Source organism: Mixophyes fleayi, chromosome 3 (assembly GCF_038048845.1).
Source record: "Mixophyes fleayi isolate aMixFle1 chromosome 3, aMixFle1.hap1, whole genome shotgun sequence".
Taxonomy (NCBI): Eukaryota; Metazoa; Chordata; class Amphibia; order Anura; family Limnodynastidae; genus Mixophyes; species Mixophyes fleayi.
The window spans coordinates 274,076,590-274,094,127 of record NC_134404.1 but is presented as its reverse complement, the minus strand read 5'-3'; the positions used below and the strand labels follow the sequence as shown (position 1 = coordinate 274,094,127).

Here is a 17,538-nt window from a genome sequence, read left to right as displayed (position 1 = left end):
TAGGTTAATTGGCTGCCATCAATGTGTGTGTGTGTGTTGGGATTTAGATTGTAAGCTCCAATGGGGCAGGGACTGATGTGAATGAGTTCTCTGTACAGCGCTGTGGAATTAGTAGCGCTATATAAATAGCTGATAATGAAAGGTATGTCACATTATCATAATTCCATCATGTTTGGTATTTAAATGTGCAAGAGGTTATGATTATGACCAGTTTATTGCTATAGCTATGTCTCTGGGATATATCTGTGAAGAATTACCCAAAGGTCAAAACTTGTGAGCAAACTATAGTGACACCTGGCCCCCTATTAGCATTAACACTGCCCCTGTGAAGACTGCCCCATTTCATTTTGCTTAAAAAAACCTGTGTTGGCAAGGGGCATATTGTCAGTCTTTTTGGGAAAATCAATCCACATTGATAAGCTGTCAATCTTCCTAGCCAATTTCCCATGGCACAGATTATACAACTCATGTAAGTTATACTCTTACCCTTTTTATTTTAAACTGTATTTGCTTGTGTATGTTATGTCAATTATTTATTAATTGCTTTTCTTATGTTTGAATGCCCTGTACCTTTGTATATTAAATTGTCGAAGTCCTATAATTGGATGAACAAAAGTATATTGGTTAATCTTGTTTTATCGTGCAATTGCACTAAGTATGCCACGCTACACGGGGCATGGCACTTTCACACAGTAAAATACGCACGCACACACTCGCACTACAACATTTAGTTATTTATATATTTCATATTTATTAAGGTTCCAATCCACATTCATTTATTAGTAAAATGTATTAGATTGTATATTTATTCATATATAATACTGTAGTAAAAGTTTTTATGGTTCAGGTGTTTTAAAAGATAAAGAGTTTGGTCTCTTATTAAAGCTTATTTCACCAGCATTAACACGGTGTGGACGGAATAGCGATCGCAAGATACAAGCAATATGAGATTAATGCTAAAAAAATTCCTTTGGTGTGGGTCAGTTTGAACTGGTCATTTAGAGTCAAATCATGGGAACAATAGGGTGGGGGATGTTCCCCTCCCCCTTTGTAAGGATCAAATGAACTGACCTATAACTTGCAAGGAACTGGAATGCCATTAAGCCTGGACCAATGAAGACCTTACTAAGTATTAGCTGGACAAGTATATACAAGTATGGTGGGTTTTGTTCTCCCCCTCTTTGAAGCTGGAAATGTGACCGCATGGCTGCATTCATTGAACCTGAGTGAAACCTATAAGGAAGATGTAATGTATTAAGTGTGTTTTTATACTTTCCTGCTTTAATTTAACATTTTTAATAGGTATCATGTATCGGCTATATTGTCCTGTATTGTACTTTTTTATTGAACTGCTAAACAAATTGCTTTTGCTAAATAAATTGCTTGTGCTTCAGAAACACAATACAATCGCTTGGGCAATGCTTATTTGAAAATGATAGAATTACTTTAATAATTTGGGTGCTTGAAAAGGCACTACATTGCTCAAAGATGCAGGTGCCCAACTATTGAACAGTATATTAGGCAGATATACCGAAGGCGAAAACAAAGCAGGTTTTCACCAAGCGTGCCCAATAGATCGCATGGTTTACGGAGTGTTAGTTAGCGGTGCGATCTGACCGCACGGTAAGGACAACCGTGATTGTGAATTGGGAGAGCAGCTTGGAGGAATTATATTGGAAAGGCAGGTTGATTGTATCGACTTTGCGCTACCAGTGATAATAAACTCAAGAGATTTGGTGGTAGAGCCAGGGTATCGAGGAGCTGATAGCCCTGTGGCCCATTGTGATATTTCTGTGTTAGGGGTCCTCGTCTGGTGCGAGAGGAAGTGAGTGGACGCGGCTTGAGGAAATACGTCCACAGCCATTAGAGATCTCTAGTGGTAGATTGTTTGTAGCAAAGGGTTGAAAGTGTTTGTGGAAGAGACAGAGTACTGCGGTATTATTTGTGGTCCACATAGATTGGTACTGTTCAACATGGGTGCTAAGCCTACGCTAGAGATGGCCAAGGTACTGCCTAAGGAAGGGCCTATTGGTTCAGCAAGGTTTCTTATGTGCAAGAAATATGGTAAATACGCAATGGCGTATTGCGACACGTGGGTCAAGATGACCAAGGATTGTGTTAGGCCTTTCCCAACAATAAGGAGTTTTAATTCAGAGGTAGTAAATAATGTAAAAGATAAAGTGTGGTTGATTAAGTCAACGAAAGTGAGAAATAAACATAATGATTGTTTGAAATTGTGGCAAATGGAAGGCAACACGTGGCAGAGCAGCGAGTGCACAGCGGAAGTAGGCGTGGCGAAAAGCTCGTGCACAGCGGACCTAAGTGTTGCCAAGCGAAGAGAAGCGAGCACAAAGCAGGAAAGTATAAAATGTATCCGCTATATTGTCCTGTATTGTACTTATTTATTGAACTGCTAAACAAATTGCTTTTGCTAAATAAATTGCTTGTGCTTCGGAAACAATACAATTGCTTGGGCAATGCTTATTTGAAAACGATAGAATTACTTTAATAAAATCTATAAATTTAATAAGTGGCTGATACTCCAACAATTCCATTAGCCTATTAAAAAGAATATAGTTCGACCAAGTTAATCATTTGAATGCCGGTGTGTGATATGTTGATACATCTGACTGACAAGCCTAGTGTGTGCTTGCATTTACATTTGTGTAACAGTCTGGAGGTGTGAAGAGTTAACCCTTTATTTACTGGTGTGGGCTTTGCTAGCCTGTGGGTAGCCAGAAGCCTTGTGTGCCAGTGTGGGACAGTATATTGGGGTCCTATTGCCTGTATTCAATACGTGGTGGCAAACCTGAAGTGTGTTGGGGTATGAGAACACGGTGTGGGGGCGATTCAGTAGGTCTATAACCTGTGTGATCGGTGGAGACTGCAGGCTGGAATCGCCTGTGACCTCTTGTAGAAAACACTCCAAAGTCATGGCAGCAGGAGCATGTTCGTGACAATTAGTAATTCAACAAATGCTTTTTCTGTTTGACAAACAAAAATACGCCATGCAAACTGTATTGCAAGACAAAGCAGGTATTATTGCTTTGAATGATAATTGGATCAGTATTAGTTACATACAACACAGAGAGCATGCTAGTAACTGCCATACCATACAGAGAGCATGCTAGTGACCACCACACAATATCATCCCTATTATCATCAATCATTAACTATTTCTGCAACCCCATTTAACATCTGTAGCCCGATTATAATAAACTCCCTCATCCCCATTATTAACCCCTACATCAATTTTCACTCACACTCATTAAACCAGTCATTACCTCCCTCATCATAATTAACTCCATTAGAGGTCCATTAAACCCTTCACCCTCATCAAACCCAATCATCACCCTTATTCACAATAGTTACTTCCCTTAATTATACTCATTCCTCTTATTTCCCCCTCTACCTGACCTCTTGCTGATGTATTCTTCACTTCACTTCACCCCCACTTATCTGTTGCTGATCAGAGTTATCTTCTCCATGATGCTGCTGACCCACAGCAGGCAAGTGGAAGGCAATCCGGCCACATCATGAGAGGAGAGGCCACGAGGAAAGAGTTAGGGGCCGTGTGCTGTAACAATAGGCTGCACGTCTGTAACCTTTTTTTGTTTTTCTTCTTTTTCTTTAATAACCGAGCGGACGCAGACCGCAAACAAACCTCAGGTGGCCTCCAGGCTGCCCTTTGAGGCCAACAATAAGCCTTATGCCCAATCCAACCCTGGTAAAGTGCCAGTAGATAAGAAGCAAACAAGTGTATCTATTTAGGTTATTATAATTGATTGAAGTGCTTATAAACATTACATTATGCATTTGAAGCTAAAGAATAAAACATGCACATTAGGTTAGATCCTTAAATTATATACCCAATAAACACTGATGAACAGACTGTAACTCATTTGATTCAAAGTTCTTTTTAGCAGGGTTCCACGTGAAATGGACACACTTATCCTCTCAGTATTGTGCCTTGTATTGGTATTGAAGTGTACATTAGCATGACACGTGAGTGTATCTGTATAGATGAATCATATTGTAAGCCGTAATGGGTAGGATTCATCTCATTAAATTGCAAGATCCTATAAGTAGGGCTCTATTCCCCTCTTATGTTTCTACAGAGATATGCAGCAATAAGCAGTTAGGTACATCATACATGCCAACTCTCCCGGAAAGTCCGGGAGACTCCCGAAATTCGGGTCAGTCTCCTGGGCTCCCGGGCAAGCTGGCATTTCTCCCGCATCCCAATCTCACACCGAGAATCGCGCGATTCTCGGTGAATCACACCATTTTGGAGGGCGGGAGGGGGCGGGACGAGGCCAATCGCGTCATTTCGGCCCCGCCCCCCATGACGCGATTGGCCTCGTCCCGCCCCCTCCTGCCCTCCAGTCACGCCCCCTCTCCTGGAAACAAGTTTCCGGGAGTTGGTAAGTATGAGGTACATGTGATCCAGGATGGAAATAGATAGTCAGGAAGGAGTATTTTCCCCCTCTGATAAAAAATGATGAGATGTCTACAGGGGTTTTCTTTGCTGTCCTCTAGATCACTAGATCAGATAACTCTGAAACAAGATCACAGGGAGCTCCAAACATGACCAGAACAATGTCTATTCCAGAAATACCAGTGAATTTGTCAAAATGACTGCATCTATTTGGGGTTCCATGGGCTCTATGTTATTTAATAAGTAAAAGTAGTTTCAAATTGCTCCTCTGCATATTGTTAATCAAATAAACAAAGATTTGAAAATAAACTGTGATTTTTGTTTAATGTAAACTACAAACACAATGATCAAATTAGGTATAACTAGGTAACTAGTTGGTTTTCAATGTAGTTCGACCAGAGAAGGTGGCGATTAGGTGGGTGACAGAGGAGAAACGGATTATGGGTAGGGGAGAGTGACTACGAAAGCCAATATCTTCCTACTGGTATGCACGGTCACCACCATATGCCAAGGACAGCACATAAGAAGCCCAAGCCCTGGGGCCCTGGAATCCTCTTGGCAGCTCTGGCTAGTTCTTCACACAACTCTTATCTAGTATCCCTAATAATGCTCTTCAGCCTGCCAAGGACTCAGACCTTAATGAACAAGTACACTGATCAAGTACACTTACAGCCTTAATCAGTGTCGCCACAATCATTTTCCAAATATACCTACCTATAGTTATATTGATATATTCTTCACACCAGGCAGCAAGACAATTATCTGAGGATTAATTTGAAAAACAGCTTTTATTTTTACTAAGCATCATAAAATTACACATATTTCATCAGGTACAGCATGCTTTCAAAACAATTTTTTTTATCAATGTTAACATAAGAAATGAAAGGATCTGAAGGGTTCTAGATGTACAGACTTTTTTTTTATAACATATACAAAAACATGAAAAAAGTGCAACGGAGAAAATGAAAAAAGATCTCATCCATAGGACAAGATGCTATTTAAGGTCAAATTCAGACATAGAGCCCAAACAAGCAATTTTATATACAAATCTTGACCAAAGTTTCTATACAACATAGTGCAGGCGCTATATATTTAGATTAGAGTCCCACCATTCCAAATCAATAAATCTGCCTTTTTAACATGAACAAGAACACAAAGTTAATTCACAAATTTGAATAGTGACAAATCTTACAGCTATATTACAAGCAGTTTTTAAAATTATGTATATTGTATATAGTCACGCTAAACAGTACATTCTAAAAAAAACCAAAACACTTTAAATGACTTTTCTCGCACTCAGTGAACCAACTACCAATGAATGTAGTTGTTCAATGGATTTTAACCTATATATTTGTTGAGACAAACTAATGCAAACAAGGTGTATGCAGTTTACGCGATAGGACATTACTATGATTTGTTGGCAGCCATTTTGTTACCATGAAATTAATTTTACCTGTAGAACATCAAAAAGGAGACTGTGATTAAATGCAAAGAAAATATTCTCTGGAATTGTTGTCATTCAAGAAAATAGAGCACATTAAAACTGAAAGATCGTTCAAATTGAAATTATTTTCAGTCATTAATTTCAGTCCGTACAAGGAGACCCAGTCATTTTTGCACTGTAAACATCTTTACATGGCCGAGTCTATGCTTAAGATTCTTGCAATGTTAAACTGAAAGAATAATGTTTTTCTTTTTTTGCACTGTAGTACTCGTTTTATCAATTGTTTATTTTATTAGTTGGTGTAAGGATGCTTAAGTTTGGGTCAGAGCACTTTAGTTCCAATACAAAACAACACCACCACACAATAACTTAAGGCTTAATAAGAACAAATATATACATATAAATGGCAACGTCTTTTCTATCTCCCACTATACAGGTTCAAAAAGCATTGGTAACATCACACTTATCACTGTACTTTGTTTTCAAATAGTAGAAAATAGTGAACTCAAAATTGACATTAGATTACAATATGTCAATTACAGTACATATTATATAACCAGTGTTCAGATATTTACATGTTAGTCTATAAAACAAAACAAAAAGAAGAGTACACCAAACAGTAGTAAAAACCTATGTAATCCACCATTGTTTGGGCAATATGTATGGAATGTGTATGCGTCTTATACCACAGTGCACAAACATGCAGAACCAAATTAAATATCCCCACTATCCTGAAGACTACGGTACATTATGACAAGATATTAATATATTGTTATCATGCCACCCTATTGCCCAAATGTGTTGCTATATAAATATTCACGCGATGTATTCTTATACATATTCTTTTCAGCAATATAGCTACATAGTTCAGATACTTACAATGAAAGGATCACTATAGTATCAAAATTAGAGTTTACAGCACAAAATAATAGGTGCAGAATTATATATATATATATTTTAGGAGATATTCAGCCTAGTAACTATGGTGAAGCTTCAGTCAGGTCTTTAGATGTGTGTTGTGCCCAGAGTTTAAACAGGCTTGACAAGCCAACTATATAATTTCTTTGTTTAGGTCCATATGATGATTATAGAAGAAAGCATCTTCCCATACTGTAACTAAGACTATTAGACATCAACTCTGACCATATTATGCAGTGTTGAATACAGAGGTCTCTACTATAAATCCTATCATTGTAAGAATGGGATGAACATATTTACAATATGATGGGGGTGGATAATTATTTCACCAACTTATTTAAAGCACTTTTTGTACAACTAGTTGTATTGTTAAGCTAATGGAAATGTTACATTTTTAGGGACCTCACGTGTGGTCCATTCAATTTGGCAAAAAGCAAAAAATCTCAAAAGAGTCTCGGAACTTATGGAATCTGTTGCTCATAGGAAATTCAAAGAGATCTGTGCAAATGTGCAGCTACATTGATCACGTCTCATTGGATTGCACTTATCCAGTCAGATTGGTTTGTTATGATCCAATCTAATTGAATGGTAAGTGTAACACATATTATTAAAAAATGATTGTATAAATGGATCAACTTAATCTCTGGTAATAGGATACATTACATGATTTTGTTTTATTGTATGGCTATCAGTAATCAGTTGTAATGTATTTGATACAAATCTTAAGGTCAGTAATCAATTTTAGCTTACATTGTACTTTAAAGCACTCTGTAATGCATTGGTACACTCACATATGAACGCAAATTGCAGAAATAACACTACTTCTTTTTCTACTAGGCTGTGAAATGGTTTCCTTCAGAAGTTATAACAGTTATATAGACTTTCTAAGGAACCAGGCTGAACATAACACAACACAGGCCCATGCTGTCACCCTGTATGTAAACAATATAATGCAAACACATTTTACAGTGCTGCGGGAATACAGTGCATGAAGTTACTAAGCTATAATACACAAGTCATGTTAATAGATGTAAATAATGTCTGTATAAAGAACAGTGAGTACTAATGTCATCTTTTACAATATGTGAATTCTGATGTCATCAGGGAAACTTGTGTATTATAAAGAATAATGCACCCCTTACAGTAAATTCTATGGATATTAGAAATCACTTCTGCGATCAGTATAAAATCAATTGTCCCTCAGCCTTGTAATTTTATATGATCACACAAGTTCTTGGCGATTTGTAATATCCATATAATATACAGTAGTGAGTGCATTACTCTATGTATAATATACATATATACGTCTATAGAGCAGCTACAGTACATTTCACTATTGTAAAGTAACAAAATGTGTTCAAGCAAAACTACTTGAGCTAAGACATTGAAATTTTTCTCTAAGAGATTGAACAATATTCTGCTGGTTGGAAGGTGGAGCCCTCCAGAGATAATCCTTTAGCTTATCAACATCACCAAAACCTGCTATGTGAGTGTCAGGGTTTTCTTTGTCATTTAAAGACTTTAGCGGGGTAGTGGGCATGCTCAAGGAACATGGGGTACTGGTGCTACATGGAGTCTGAGCAAGTTCAGAATGGTCACATGCACTTTGTTTCGTTGGCTGGTTGGAAGCAGCCTCCAGACCATCTTCATCATCTTCCGACTTGATCTCCACATAGTCATCATCATCATCATCTTCTGTGTCTTTAAAGTTTGCAAAATAGTTTAGAGTAGCAATTTGAGCATTTAGAGAAGATAGCCTGTTCAACACCAAAATCTTCTGGGAGTCTTGCAGAGTTATATCAGCACTCTCCTCCGAAGCCAATGGTCTATTTTCCTCAGTAGAGCTGCCACCAAAGTCATAAATATTAGACAACCTCTCGGGTTTTGAATGTTGTGGTGTTGTAGGAGTTTTTGATTGTCTAATAGGCTCTTTGGTCCTGTCGATGAACATTGAGGAGGAGGAGGACTGTGAACGAATATAGGGCTGGGTTTTTTCACAGACTACTCTCCTTCCTAGTGAATTATAGGCATGGCCCGGACTTGTATTTTCATCATGCTGTTGACCAATTGTACTCCATCTCTGGGAATGCAGGCTTGATGGATTTGACTTGACCAAGGATGGAACAGAGCATGCAGCGGATATGTTTCTTTGGTGACCCTTTGTCCCATTTGCTGATGTATCAGATTTTGCCTTCAAGTCTTTAAAGTCAGGCCAGGTGAAAAAATCTCCTACTTCTCCATTGATGTGAGCAGAATGCAAACTCGTGTTATTTTGTTGCAAGGATTTTCTGTGCTGTTGAGGAATATGAGGGGATGTTTGTTGCTGAAATCCTGACTTCATTGCAGGAGATTCTTTTGGACTGTTTTTAGCTTCTTTTTGTGTTCTTGCAGGAGAGTCACGGAAAATAATCTGGTCATACAGCTGAGAATATTCTGCAATTCTTGCACCTGTCAACAATACAAATGTTGGATTTAAAATGCATGGACCCCAAAAATTTATTGAATTAAATATTCAGTTTCAGTATGCCATCAAAGTGTTCTTGTATTTCTAAATTATGCTTGCTTTTAGAATTATATTTTACTTATTGATGAGCCTTGATTTAAGCTACACCATATGAAAGCACATTTGCAGTGCTGTGTAATGATATCCCTTGTTAAGTGACCAAGTCAGACAGAGAACCTCAAATACTGCACCAACTGGTCAAAAGTTTTTCTTAAAATGATAAGGTTTAGAGAAGGGCAATGGAAACAACAATTGCAGATTCGGCTATTTGAAATATTTCAAGGTAAACAAAGAACAGCCTCTGAGTGATGGTAACATGTGTGCCAATGGTGGTCCTGACTGATGTATGATCTGATCAAGGCCCACCCTTCCATCCTACCCCTCAACCCACCCCCTCGTTGTCTGCCTGATGCCATCCCATTTCCTCCTCTATTACCAAGTAGTCCAATCATAAAATATCATGAACATGCAGCACCACATTTTATAATCTGTAGTCTTACTAACACTCCTATACATGCAGTATATGCATGTGAAGGAAGGACTGGTTTATTCCTTGCAAATAACCTTCTCTCTGCACATTTATTATGAGTAGGAGCTAACTTACTGTGCGAGTAATTAAGATGAAATTCTAACAAGACTCAAACAGAAAAGTTGCGCCAGTGGTTTAACTATTAATTAAAATAGTATAATTCCCAATTGATTTTGTCAAACAATAACTTTTAAACAAGGCATTGTCGTACGGGAAGATACACAAAGCACATTGAGATACATTCATAGAAATATAAATTAGTTTCAAAAAAGAGCAACCACAAAATATAAAATTATAATTTACATTTATAATGTCTAGTACAGTTTTTCTACAATTCTCCATAAATGCTCCTTGTACTAGTTGTACGGTATATACTTTTATATGGACTGATAGATTATAAAAAAAATTCGGAAGCAAGTGCTACTTACTTGTTAGAAATGGCATGCAGAAAGAGCCCCATTCCTGTATTGTATCATCTTCCCACCCCCCCTTAGACTATGTGTCCCAGACAGGGCCGTAACTAGGGCTGTGCGACAGGGGGCGACCACCCAGGTCGCAACGCTGAAGGGGGTCACAATTTAGGAATATTTTAGATTCATTTGGTTAAAATTGAGGGCTAGGGGGGCGGCATTTGTCTTTCTCGTCCCAGGCGCTAGAATTCGAAGTTACGGCTCTGGTCCCAGATGTGGCAGAGAATAAAACTACTGTGTCCTCACCCATTATATTCATGCTCAATAGAGATATTTAAGAGAAAAAAAAAAAAGAAATGGTCGTTTCTGTGCTAAATATGTCAAAAAGTTTTAATTTCTATATGATGTCCCTTTAGTTTTATCTTACCTATCGCTGTCCCACCTTGTTTCTTCTCTTCCATTATAGCTGCAAGGTCTTTTGATTTCAGCTTCTGTGATTTGCAAGATGGTTGCTCCTGTTCTGGGCTTTTCATTTTTAAAAGCTGGTTGGCTTTTTTTATTTTTTGACTGTATTGTCGAGCCATCATGACAACCTTGTTTGTGGATTTTTCAATGCTGTCCAATCCCTGAGCAGAACTCAGTGTATCTGTGTAGGATAGAGTGCTGTGAGATGAAAAGTAAGGCGATTCCAAAAAGGTCATCTCATTAGTAATGGACGTTCTCTTCAGGCTTAGCATAGAGCTACTTGAAGAGGTTGTAGGACTCCGGTCATCTTTATTGACACGCGGACTGTTGCTCACCTTTGTGATAGGTAATGGTGAATTATCTGGTAAGCACAATGATGACAGCGAATACTCCACATCTTTGTTAAAGCGAGACCTGCTTGCCTTATGTTTCTTTTCATGGACATCATCTTTACTCACAGGAAAAGAGGCCAAGCAGCGATCGTTTTTCTTTTCTTCATTCTTTTTTATATAGTTTTCCAAATCATTCCAGATCTCATCTACTTCTTCTGACAACTTGTCAGCAGCAGACTTGTGGGAAACCGAATCAGAATTTGAGGAAATTTCATGCAAGTTAATATAATCATCTCCTATCGGCACACAATGGTCCAAGGATTCATCCTCACTGTACTGTAGGCTTTCATCAGAAACAAAACGCTGCAGTGGGTCATAACACTGAAAATCTCCATCCATGCCCAATATATTGTTAGTCTTAGAACGCGATTTCCTTCTTACATGCTCCAGTGATTGTTCTGGTAACCGTATGGAGTCATATATGTTTTCCTCCACTATTCTGAGCTCTTGAGAGCTTAAACTAGATGTTCCTTTCTTAAAAAGAGCTGTCTCTCTGTTTGGCATGGGAGTGTTCCTGAACCTTTCATGTCCTCTTACTGTTCGAACATCAATATTGTCATTGCATAGATGCAAACCATCGGCCTCAGCATTAATCTGAAGGAAATCAGAATTTTCTCTTCTTGCGAGTCCCATCTGTTTAAGATCATCATAGCTGATATTATCATATACATGTTCAATATCATCGACTGTCAACTCCTCAGAGGAACCAAGAGATGAAAACTTTGGACACTTATCAGAGTTATTTATAACTTCACGATGAGAATGCTGACAATTGCTGTTATTTTGTCTGTACCTCAAATTAGTGGTGTGGGATTTATTTTCTCCAACACTACTTGCTCGTCTGACAACTCTGCAGTATGAATTATTGACATTGTCTTCTTGCATTAGGCCTAGGTGCCAACTACATGGTCTACTGGATGCACCTCTTTGTTCCTGAGACCTGGGTGACTCCAACTTGGAACATTCGGTCATCATAAACATTTGATAATCATCATCCTCTTCCTCCTCATTGTCTTGGGGTGATCTTCTAGAAGGAAACAGGGCTTGTCTAATCTGGTGATCTGTCCAGATGTTCCTCAAAGCAGCTGTGCCTCCAAGGATGTTCATTATTAATGAATTTGTCTGTGTGGCACCCTGTTGTCTGTTTGAGGTACGTGCAGCAGAAAGGGGGAACAGTTGTTCTGTACTCAGTTGTGATGACTCTTCATCTGATTGGTCTTTGGAATTCTATGAACAAAATAAAAATAAAAAACTCAGGTTCATCAATAAAGCCGGCTGAAAAAAAACGTATCATACAGTTTCTGTAAAGCTTGTGTAATGGTATAAACTTTTTGCCTACTGACAAACCAGATTGTATGTTCTAATGAAGGCAAATATACTTTCACCTCAGGGTAAACTGTTGCACACCAAGAATGGACATGGCTATAGGGATCATTGATCTCTACAGCACATCTAATGTTGTCGACCAGTTAATAGTACTTTAGTACATGAGGTTGTGTATAGGTCCCATGCAGCTAACTACATAATCTCCATTTTAGTCTCCAAATAAAGAAGTCAGTGCCTTTAGCACATACAATAAATACAGTAATATATTGTTAAAATCAGTAGTACTAAGAATATATTATGAAGTATTATGGTAATGCACTAACCAAACAGATATTTCTAGTGAATTTTTCGGAGATAAAATAGGTTGATCTGATACTTCACCTCTGGTACCTTTTTTTGTCTTCTTGGGAACACTGAACATAAGATCCGCTTTTTATTTCTGTAAAGCTTTACCGCAATCTACTTTTGGTGAGCATATTGTCATTCTTCTCTGTACTATTGGTTTTAAATGTATATGTGCGCGATCTTCTGAGCACAGACCTCTACAGCATACATATGCAAAAAACAAACACTAAGGGGGGTATTCAATTGTTGCTCCGGACAGCAAAAAAACGAGCGCGTCAAAACTATTACTGTTTATACGGTAATTACTCGCTGAATTTCATCTCGCAGCTCAGCGAGTAAACTACCGTATTAATGGTTTTTACGCACAAGTTTACCGTATAAACGGTAATAGTTTTAACGCGCTCGTTTTTTTGCGGTCCGGAGCAACAATTGAATACCCCTATAAAAATAGTAATGAATAGTGCCATTTTTAGGTGTATACCTTACCAAACATTCTTAGGGGAGATTCAATTAGCCGCGAGCCATGGGATTTTTACAAGAAATCTCCACTTTTTTTCTCTCAGAGGTGTGAGGAAAAATCAGCAAAAAATTTACTGTAATAACGGTAAAATGCGTTGCCGCGATGTTCCTCAGAACATTGCTGCTAATTGATTCTCCCCCTTAGCTTGAATTCACCTGGATGTTAATGCCTGAAAACCATTTGTATTGTAAACATGCTGACACATGCAGCAGGCTGAGGTGGTTATCAAAGTAGTTCCATAAAATCTTTAAAGCACTCCCGATGTCATATATCCTAAATGGATAGGTGTCTTTAAAGCCCTATCCTGACTGATCTGGGAAGCTTAGCATTGGATTGGGACCGGTTAATACTTGGATGGAAGGCCATCTGTAAATATGACATAGAGATGAGGTTGATGGGTTAATATAAGGTTGGATTGATTATGGATTTTTATTTTTGAACCGTTTTTATCCATGTTTTATCCATGTTATCATATTTCTTAGAATCATGGTTTATTTTGTGTATGTATTGAATTTAATTTTTAATTTTTGGACTAACAATATAGGAAAGGAATATGCATAAAGTGATTTTGTAATAAGAGAAACTGAAAATTAATGATCCTTCCTATGTTTGGAAAAAAAAAAACCAGGTTGTTTTCATTATTTCTGATACTGAAGCATTTACTGTCTCCGGCCATGGAGATCTAAACCAACTACTTTCTTTATTATATGTTAAAAGGATCTTTTGGCTATCAAGGATAGAGCTTGTTAATGTAAAAATTGTTAAATATCCAGTTGTTTTAAATGAAGGAACACAGCAGTTCGCTTTAACAGTTGCTATGACAACCACTCGAAGATTGTGCAAGTATGATTCTGAGATTATTTTTTATTTTTTTTACTATGTAATTCTTATAGAAAGATCTGTATTCCTCAAATGACTATTAGCATTCAAATGTTCATTATTTTTATTATTATTTTGATATTTAATTGAAGGACTTTGATTGGAACACTACTACTATTAATAGTAGTCCATATTGGACACATCTCTAACCTTGAAAAAAAACTATGTTTAGATCGAAACGCGTTGGTTTTGTTTGGTATATATTGAACTGCCTTCTAATCACCAATACCCTGGAGTCACTATACAAGCAAGATTGGATTTAAAAAATATCGTATTTTTTTGTTATATGCGGCTGAAAGAAGAGATTCTGGTAGGAAAATTGGCTGTTATCGATAGTACCTTTTATGGAATATATTGTGTTTTTTAAATTTTTTAAAATATTTTGCAATAAAATTTTTAAAAGGGTAATCCTCCTAGATTCAGCCTTTGTTCTCTTTTGTCTCCTATTTCATGAATGAATGAATATTTGGGAGTAAGAAAAAAAGAACATAAAGACCCTTTATTTGAAGTTAGCCATGTTACCCTGAATAAGCCTAATCTTGACTGATCTTGGAAGCTAAGCAGGACTGGGTCTAACAATACTTGGATGGAAGACCATCTGGAAATATAACAGAGATGAGGTTGATTTATCAATATAAGAAGAAAGAGGATACAAGAGAAAAAAAGAACGTAATGACCCTTTATTGAAGTTGATTGTCGTCTGCCTGTTGATGTAAGCATAACACCTAGGGAGGACCATAAGACACCTATCCTTTTAGGATATATGACACGGGAGTGCTTTAAAGATTTTATGGAACTACTTTGATTTACTTCATTATATATGTTACATGTACCTATTGGATATTTTCCTATATGTTTTTCTGACATTTAGTTTGCACCTTGGATGACAAATTACTGAGCGCCATTATACAAACCTTTGTATGTTCGAATTGATTTAGTGGTATTCCATTCAGTTTGTTCAAGGCTGCTGTGGTTATTGAAGCGCCCTAGATCTAATTATTTGTTTAGAGGTGGTTATCACATGCAACAGAATTTGTGGGCAATCAAATTCTATGGCATTAATCTTCTGGATGCAAATATTCTTCTGCCTTTGTCAAAATCATCCCTTTCTCCCTTGGTGATTGGTGTAATAAGTAATCCCCTCTTATCTCCAATCCCAAAAACTGCTTACCTGACTTTCGCATAAGCTAAGGTTGATACTTCTACGTTTCTCAACATTCTCTGAGGCCTGGCTGTTTAACCTCTTCCGTCCTCCTTTAATCTTCTGCTGAGAGCCGTGCTGCAAATTATGGAATTCAAAAGATTATCTATTCAGAAGTTAAGCAGTCTATATACCGACACAATTTTTATACAGATCTTATGAACAAAACCTCATGCAAACACATTCTAACATAACACAGTGTGTACACATAATATATTATATATATTTTTTCTATACACACCTCTACAGACTCCTCTTCATCATCAGCATCAATTTGCTCTGTTGGCCTTAAACACATATTTTCACTGTTATAGGCTTGTTGGAAGAACTCCCGTGAGTCACTAATATTGGTACTGCGAGTCAGTGCTCCCTTTCTCATTCCTGTGCTCAACATCATCTCTCTCGAACCCAGTTTAGCGGCTTGAGGAAGTATATTTCCCTGTATGCTAATACGCTGTAAAATAAATGCAAGTGTGTCACAGAAAATAAATGTTCACAATTCTAGTTGTTTTATCTCTAATCTCTATCTACAGATGAGAAGAGTTCACAATTTGAATTGAACAATAAATTTTTTTGTAACATAAAATTTTATGCATGCTCATGTAATGATGAAACAAAATAAGAACAATTGTTTGGAAACAGCACTATTGTCATTCAGAATGTTCCATCTTCCCCACACAACAGAATGTACAGTATTAATAAATTATGACTGAACCTGTGGGCGGCCATTTTGTAGACCGAACCAAAATTATTGAGAATTCACTATATCAATTCACTAATAAGTAGCTACATCATTTAGGCACTTTATAACAAATTCTAGTGAATTGACAGATTGCAATCTCTGTGCTGGGGCTGAAAACGTAGAAAATCAGCTAAACAAAAATACTTTACACTACTGAACTGCCATAAATGAACCTTTATGCAGCATGAAAATTACTCTTAACTCACCTTCTGAACTTCAGGGCTAGTATCTGGAAGAGAAAACAAGAACAGGGATCAAAACAATGAAAACTCAAATATACGATGACAACTAATTATTTTAAACAGTCTCTCTCCATTTACCATTTTGCTTCATGACTTTAAGTAGGTTGGATGATGGTTCTGAAAAAAAAATATTATTTTTTTTTGTTTGTTTTTTTATTGATAGCTTTGCTATTAGTGTGCTACCTAAAATCACTATGATCAAATAACATTACAAATAATGGAAGTTAGTCATAGCATATTGTTACCATTTGCATATGTTTGTGTGAAATAAATATTTTATAAAACAATTAGAGGGTATTTTTCCTGGCCTTTACTTTTGAAAGAATTATGTTTAAATGTTTGACATGTTGCAACAGTATATCAATATTCATGCCTGAACTGGCCATGAATGTCAATAGGAGATTTACCTACAAGCCAGTAAGAGACGAGGAAACCATTGCAAAGTAGCTGTTTTTTACTGTTTGTTATTTGTATTGTTAGTTTATTGTTTAGTAACTCTCCCAATAGTATTCTCCCAATCATATAGAGTATGTATTATACATATAATGGGCCTCATTTAGAGCTAAAAGCAAGGCAAAAATAAAAAGCCAGTCATGTTGCACTGTTTGATGCAAATGTGTGGACAGATTTAGGGGAGAAATTCAGTTGAAAGCATTACAAGTAAGTTACAATAACGCTGTCAATTGAATTCCCTCCCTTAGAGTTGAGAGGGGACGTAGCCTAGCTCAACTCTAAATTGCAATGTAAAAATAAAGCTGAGCAGTATTTGTGTGTTACATGCAAAATCAGGCAGTATATTCCCTGCAAGCAAACAATAATAAATACATGCATTTGCACCCCTTGCATTGCAACATGATTGGTCCAGGAGCAAATTTGCAAGTTCCACCGATAGTGGAAATTAAATAGTTAAAAGCAAGAGCTTGCACTGTGCATTATATTCTCTGGAACCTTGATGCAGCTCTAAAAACAAAAACAAAAAAATCCTGGACAACGAAGATTCAAAAAGATTCCCAGTACGAGTCCTGTTAGACATAGTTTATGACAGATCGGTGTCTTTTTTCTACACTTACCTGACTTTCTCCTGACTCTGCATGAAGAAAGATCTTCTTTCAAATTTGAAGTAGATTTTCGCTCACTTTCTGCAGTGTAAGAGAAACCTGGGTGATCTAAAAATGTACAGATGT

The 17,538-nt window shown here is 37.2% G+C and overlaps 1 protein-coding gene across 5 annotated transcripts in view; it reads right to left on the bottom strand.

Moving 5' to 3' along the window:
* Positions 1–5,196: 5,196 nt before the first annotated feature.
* Positions 5,197–17,538, bottom strand: part of PLEKHG1 (pleckstrin homology and RhoGEF domain containing G1) — a 188,652-nt gene continuing 176,310 nt past the window's right edge. For 4 of the 5 annotated variants that reach the window (XM_075203613.1, XM_075203616.1, XM_075203617.1 and 1 more), the window contains 7 exons: positions 17,425–17,520; positions 16,433–16,471; positions 16,319–16,341; positions 15,612–15,824; positions 15,341–15,448; positions 10,670–12,326; positions 5,197–9,248 (listed from right to left, as the gene is read on the bottom strand). In XM_075203613.1, the coding sequence (XP_075059714.1) occupies positions 8,158–9,248; positions 10,670–12,326; positions 15,341–15,448; positions 15,612–15,824; positions 16,319–16,341; positions 16,433–16,471; positions 17,425–17,520 (3,227 nt within the window). In that variant the 3' untranslated portion in view covers positions 5,197–8,157. The remainder of the gene's footprint in view (positions 9,249–10,669; positions 12,327–15,340; positions 15,449–15,611; positions 15,825–16,318; positions 16,342–16,432; positions 16,472–17,424; positions 17,521–17,538) is intronic. The other variant, XM_075203614.1, reaches the window with a different exon arrangement.